The sequence below is a fragment of the Phalaenopsis equestris genome, unplaced genomic scaffold (assembly GCF_001263595.1).
Source record: "Phalaenopsis equestris unplaced genomic scaffold, ASM126359v1 Scaffold000592, whole genome shotgun sequence".
In the NCBI taxonomy this organism is placed as follows: Eukaryota; Viridiplantae; Streptophyta; class Magnoliopsida; order Asparagales; family Orchidaceae; genus Phalaenopsis; species Phalaenopsis equestris.
This window is the reverse complement of record NW_018165032.1, coordinates 2056-9418: the sequence shown is the minus strand read 5'-3', so window position 1 is coordinate 9418 and position 7363 is coordinate 2056. Positions and strand designations below refer to the sequence as shown.

General features: G+C 32.0%; 1 protein-coding gene across 1 annotated transcript; it reads left to right on the top strand.

Annotated features, from left to right (window-relative positions):
• Positions 1 to 6: 6 nt before the first annotated feature.
• On the top strand, positions 7 to 6225 carry LOC110029548 (premnaspirodiene oxygenase-like). The gene is made up of 2 exons (XM_020731884.1): positions 7 to 674; positions 5484 to 6225. The coding sequence occupies exons 1-2, from the start codon at positions 66 to 68 to the stop codon at positions 6090 to 6092; spliced, it is 1218 nt and encodes a 405-aa protein (XP_020587543.1). The 5' UTR covers positions 7 to 65; the 3' UTR covers positions 6093 to 6225.
• The last annotated feature ends 1138 nt before the right edge of the window (positions 6226 to 7363 follow it).

Here is a 7363-nt window from a genome sequence, read left to right as displayed (position 1 = left end):
TTCTCCTCAAACTCGGAGAAATAAATCATATAGTCATCACATCCGCAGAGTTTGCCAGCAAGGTTATGAAGACCCATGACAACCACTTCGCTTCGCGTCCCGAGTACCTTGCCACCAAAATCATCTTTTATGATAGCTCCGACATCGCCTACTCTCCTTACGGTAAATATTGGTCGCAGCTAAAAAAGATATGCACAGTTGAACTACTCTGCGCAAAACGCGTCCAGTCTCTCAATTTCATAAGAAAGGAAGAAGGAGATAGCCTTGTAGATAAGATCCGCATGGCGAGGGGATCGCCTGTCAACCTCACAGAGATGTTTTTATCTTTGACAAGGACGACCATCTGTCGGGCGGTGTTCGGGAAGGACTGCGGTCATCACAAAAAATTTCTAAATGTGTTGAGAGATGCGTCCAAGCACATGTCGGGATTTGATATTGTAGATTTTTTTCCGTCTTTGATGTTCATGAGCAAACTTACTGCTTCGAGGAGACGGCTGGAGAGAGTGCATCAGGTTTTGGATGAGATTTTGAATGAGATAGTTGAGGAGCATCAAGCTAAGATCATTAAGCGAGGTGACGTTGTTGAGGATATTGTTGATGTTTTGTTCAGGCTTAAGAATCAAGGGGAGTTGGATATTCCTCTCACCACGGAGAATATCAAAGCAGTGATATTGGTAAGTGCTATTTCTTTTCCCGACTAAACAGCCTTTCTGAAAGAGACTTTCTTTATGCATTATTACTTTTCTGCTTTTTGATTACCCGCATCAAATATAGACACCTTCTGTTTCCTTTTTATCGAAGGAATTAGGAAATAAATAAATAAATATGGTTTAAAAATTTTGAGAAGAAATCAGGTGGACTAATTATTTCAGGTTTTTTTTATGTATATGAAAGGACATCATTTACATTACTGTAAACACCAAAAAGTTTCTGTGATGTTTAATTGCCCCTATTGAATTAAAATTTAGTCTTTTTGTTTCTCGCAGGAAGAATTATATATTTGAAAAAAATACATTAGAATATTCTTATACAAATTATATCTTGATGAAGGGCAAAAGTATTAGATTTATTTTAAAATTAAGAATAATCATATATATATATATATATATATATATATATGAAGAGCCAGAAAAACAAAATATGAATGACCACCTACAAACGGAAGACCAATGGCTCATGGACGGAACATCAAGAAGCAACATCCGAAGGCTAAGTATTCACTAGCGGAAAACTAAAATACTTTTATGACCAAGTGTAACCCCCCTAAGCCCCAATTGGAGGCCGACCGAGCGAAAGAATGAAACAAATTGAGCCAAGCAGAGACATTGATCTATCTCTTATCATGACCCAACTCAAATGAAGAGTCTAATATCGTTAGCTTTCTCACTCACACCCCAAAATCCTATCATCTAGTGCCAAGAAACAGTCCTCATATAACAACACGAAGCATCCCCAAACGATCAACTTGTCAAGGAATAAGCAACATGTTGAATTACGGTGATTCACTCTCTACAGCTTTCTCACTGACACCCCAAAGTCCATAATCTAGTGCCAAGAAATAGTCATCATATAACAACACGAAGCTTCCCCAAACGATCAACTTGTCAAGGAGTAAGCAACATGTTGAATTACGGTGATTCACTCTCTACTTAATAGCCTGGCCTTACCTTGCCATTAAGGGTACCATCTTCAGGAATTAATAGTCTGCAACTAAACTACTATAGTCGCCCGATATAATCAAGCCAGTTGAGTCAAGTCGCACTGACTCGATGACCATCAAGGGCTGACTGGCACCCTGATTCAACAAAGGAAAATGAAAAGGTCTAGCCAAATCAGAATCGATTAACTCAAGCCAATCAAATTTGTTGTTAAATCTTTCATTTTTTAACAATATTATTAATCCTTCATTTAACTAAATGGTCATACAAAAATTGAATGAAGTGTGATTATGGATGAGTTGCCTTAAATTTTGTTTAGATTAATGCAAGATATTTGAATAAAAATCCAATAACATGACAATAATTTTTGGTAAATTATGAATTAGAAATCACTGATCTTAGACATTTAACTTTTTTTACAAGATATTTTCTTAAAAAAAAAAATTAATAGTTCTATTAATAATTTTTTTTTGTAAAGAAATATTAATGATTTTACATATATTTAAAGTTGTTTAGTAGTTTAAGTACTAGTCACCATCACGAAAATAACACGAATACAAATAAGGAAAGTTCACTTAATATGTACATTTAATCCAACCTTTTTAAAAATGTGAACTTCTACATTTGTTTGACTAAAACACATGCTCATATTGTTGAATTTCTTCTAAAGTAAAATAATTATAACAAATAAATGGTAATTATAAAGGGTGACAAAAAGTATATGTAAAAGAAGTAAAACAAAGAGGTCATATCAAGCCAAAATTGTTTCTCTATTTAGATAAAACCTAATATTAAAAATGAAGAAAAATTTTGTATAACAAGGACATTTATTATGAAATTTCTTTTTAACCCTATACATTTTATCTTTTATTGTTATGATATTAGAAATCAAGTTACTCCATCAAAGCATGTTCATCTCATCTAACAACCAAGGAAATAAAGATGAACTAGACTAGATCATATTGAGTTGGGTGATGTTAAAGTGCATCTAAAGTTATTGAAGAGTGCATTTATATGTGTATTTTATAAACTAAAGTGAAAAGACTGTTGGTGGTGGTGTTATGGATCTACTACAGAGGGGCTAAATGTACGATACAATTTTTTGAACTCTCATTAGCATCTAGAGACTAGTAATAACTAAGGGCAGGCCACTCTTGAGTTTGTTGAATGGAATATCCTTCAAGAGTTGGGTTCTCAAAAGAAAAAAGTTCATTAAAAATGCATGATAATATAAAGCAGAGTCACTAACAAAGAAAGAAAAAATGAACTAGTAATCAAATCCTAGTTTGATATTTTGGTGTTTGTAGAAATCAAGCAGGAGAACTTGATGCATCTTGAGTATTGTTCTCTCCATTAAGTTTGGTAGGAGAAAGATTAACTAAGTGGCTGAAATTAATATGAAAAACTAATATAAAGTCTTTATAGTGATATGGATTTGATAATTGTCATTTCCATTTTGCGTTGTAGGGTATACAAGATTATCAACACTAAATTGTTAAAGTGTGAGTTCTCCTTAATGTAATATCTAGAGATTTGAATGTTATGACCGAGATAACAATAATGAATGCAAAGAAACACCATTTTTAAAGGTTATTCTTGCCAAAAAAGTTTCTCGACAGTACTACTTCAAATTTTATCTAACGTATTTTAATGAGAATTAATTTTTTATAAAGACTTTTGTAATTGAAGGCCTTGATATGCAGTTCGTAGGTAAATCCACACCAAAAAAAAATTCAAGTGATAAATGATGATCTAGTCAAATATACAAACTTTTAAAAGAGGAAATGTTACCCAAACCTACGCAACACATGATTTAGTTGAGTATTTAAAATATTGGCTTCACTTAATTTCCCCAGTAATGTAAATTTTAATCAATCCTATAGTCTAGAAAATATACCATCAGGAATTGAAATTGCATGCTTAACGTAGTCTATAAATGATGAAATAAGTTGTTAACTGAGAGGAATATGACATGAAGGAGCACTGAATCTAATCCAAGCAACCTTAGATTTGCCTGGAATCACATCCATGAATTCCCCTTGAGTAGAAGGCTTAGCTGAGGTGAGCAGAATGCCACTAAAAAGGGGTGGAAAGTGCTAGGAGCAAAGAATAATCTAAAGCTAACATGAGAGAGTATAAGGACGGATTGTTGTTAGCACCAAGAGGGAAGAAAGCGACATATATAGACACAACCATGGAAAGATGGCGAATGAATTGTAAATGAACTTAAACAACTAGGCATTATGCAACACCACACCAGTAGAAGGAAGAAAGGGACATATATTGACACAACCATGGACAGTTAGCAAGGGAGACAAGAAAGAGCTTTGAGAAAAGAGTATGTATAAGGGATACACTAAGGAGGCTTGACTTGGTGAAGGTGATAAATGTTCCACAAAAGAGGTTAGTGACTAAGTAAAAAGACCTATAACGGAATTAGTGATGGTGGATGACATTTAGGGGTTTAAGAAACGTAATGATAGTGATAGTGGCTAGGTGCAAGATAGGTGATGACAATAGGACACTTAGGTTTAAGTGAGAAGGTCTATGCAAAGAAGGCTAGGTTCTAGCAACTACGATCACGATAGAGCTCGAACTAGCTAGAGGTTTTATTGTTGTTAAAAATACTACTTTCATTCTATATTAGACAAAAGTTAACAAAATGCTAATTATTTTATTCACTCAGCTTTAAACATTTATTCAATTATTATCAAATTTGTTTAGTTTTATATCACCATTATCCATGTATATTCTAACTTATCCTCACAACTGATTCTCAAACTAGGTTTATTGAGAATAACATGTGAATTAACATCTATTTTGGTAGATATTATGTGGAAAAAAACATTTAGATAATTTTTGCCAAAATGTTTAGTATTATCAACAAATATGCATTAACATCTATTTTGGTAGATATTATGTGGATATTTTCTTAGAAAAAAATTACTATAAAAAAGTAGTACTAAAGGAAAAAACATTTAGATAATTTTGCCAAAATGTTTAGTATTATCAACAAATATGCAATTCTTTTTATCGATAATGAGAAAAAAATATACTCATGATAATCAGAAGACTTTTGTCAAAGAGAAAAAAAATCATACTTTTTATCTAATACAATACAAAAATCATTTTCTAGAAATAAAAATTTGAGGTAATCAAATGAGTAAATGTCCGATAGGTCTAGCTCATATGGTCCAGAAAATTTTAAGCAAGTCATTTTTTTTATAATCACAATATACAAATCAATTTTTAGAAAGAAGAAACGAATAAATGCCTGATGGGTGAAGCTTACATAGTCTAGGTAACTTTAAGCAACGAGGTGCTCTCAAATTTAAAAAAAATGTTATATATATATATATATAATGCTTATGCGTGTGAGATAAAAAATATTTATTTGTTTTTTCTACAATTTATATATTACTCAGTTCTCTTCTTTTGTTGCTTGCTAGTGATGCCTATGTTCTTGTACTTACCACCATTAACCAATCATCAATAAGTCAGCTACACTCACTCTCTTATACACTGCAATACATACAAGTTAAATTTCATTTAAAGGATTTTAATCAAATTTGTTGTTCCCATATCTCTTATTAGGGACGGAGAGATAAAATCAAATTTGAAGAGTAAAGATTTGGCTAAATATGCTAATGATTAAATTTATTTTTTGTATCAAAGTTTTGGTATTTGACCGAGTAGGTACTTCATATTAATATACCTGCATATTTTTTAGCTATTTATAGTATCGAAGCCATTATTCTCATATTTCTTAATAGTTATTATATGTATTAAAATCTTGTATTTTTATTTATCTTGCTATTTTGCTAGGATTTATTTTTACCTGGAACCGACACCACAACTGCTACAATGGAATGGGCCATGTCCGAGCTCATTAAACACCCCAATATCATGAAAAAAGTTCAACTAGAGGTGAGAAATGCCTTCATAGGAAAAGAAAATATGGATGAGAGAGACATTAGCAAGCTTCCCTATTTGAATCAGGTGATTAAGGAAACTCTTAGACTACATCCTGTGGGACCTTTGTTAGTTCCTAGAATTTGCCGTGACAAAATCGTATTAGAGGGCTACACAATACCTTCTGGAAGTCGGATTGTGATCAATGCATGGGCTATCATGAGGGATCCAAGATGTTGGGTTGATTCAGAGATGTTCCGACCAGAGAGATTTGAAGATGCTACTTTTGATTTTAATGGGACCAAATTTGAGTACATTCCATTTGGTGGAGGAAAGAGGATTTGTCCAGGCGCAACATTTGCAATAGCTGGCATAGAGTATTGGCTTGCACAATTACTCTTCCACTTCGATTGGGAGCTCCCTGGAGGAAAGTGCCCCGACGAATTAGATATGAAAGAGATTTTTGGTCTTACAGTAAATAGAAAAAATGATCTGCTCTTAGTTGCCACTCCATATAAATAATTTTCCATTTGCTAGAGAAAATAATATATGGTGTTCTTCTAAATAAATAATTGATGTTGTATCGTGTTCTTCTAAACGTGTCTGAAGACATTTTATGCAAAATCGACGTTTTTGTTTTTTATTTTGAATAAAACTTGTTGTTCTCTTTCTTATTGAGACATTCTTGCATTTTGGAAAGTTGGTCTTTTACTTTTTGGGGGAAGGTTTCAAAAAAGAAAATTTCCTATTAAATATTTTTGGAGTGAGTTATAGATGGCTAGCAATAAGAAATTGTATAAACTAAGGGTCTGTTTGGGATATATTTTTGGCTGCTTAATTTTTTATATCGCTACCATAACATTGTTCGGGGAGTTACTTTTTTGCTGTTTTCAAGAAATTTTTGGTATGAATCTAATTTTTTTAACCTGAATCGTTAAAGTGTGGTGGTTATCAAAAATGTGTAGTATAATTTTTTAAATTAAAATAGATTTGTAATAGTCACCGTAGTTTTTTGAACAACAATTTTTTCTATAGCAGCTTAACAACTACTTTTTTCAACTACCTTTTTTCTATAGCAGCTTAACAACTACTTTTTTCAAACAACTGTAGCAACAGCTGTAGCTGACCCCAAACAGACCTTCAACTGACAATATTTGCTGCATGTTAATCCTAATGAACCAACAAAAATTATATATATATATAGATATGTATGGTGTAATAATCGATTTAACAATTTTATTCTTAGAGAAGTTAAAATCCAAATAATTTCTTTTATTAAAAGAATCTTATTATTAATGATAAATCTAGGCTACAAATATATAGCCAAATAGAGATTTAGTGCGGAACTTCCACATAATTATGGCTTCCAAACAACAATCACATTCTTTTTCGAGCACAAATTTCTTGATAATTTTAAGAAATTTCTATATTTTAAAAAAAAAATTAATATACCTGATTTTACTTCGAATATATTAACTATTTAAAGGCTAGATTCCATTTTTTTTTAATAGAATGGAAGTTCATAAAACGTACACCCCTTTCAAGATATTATCTTCTCTTTACAGCAATTCTATAACACATTTTAGCCCATTTAAAACATTTTCAATTTATTAATCAAAATTGCAATCCTATTATGATGAAATTAGAAACACAATGATATAGCCGGATAAAATTCATGGCACAATTGCTGGAGAGAATTATCACAACGTAATAAACTACAGAAAACACAGTGTAACGAAGTACCCCATAAATGATGTAATGAAGTACCTTGAGTACTATGTAATGAATATCTT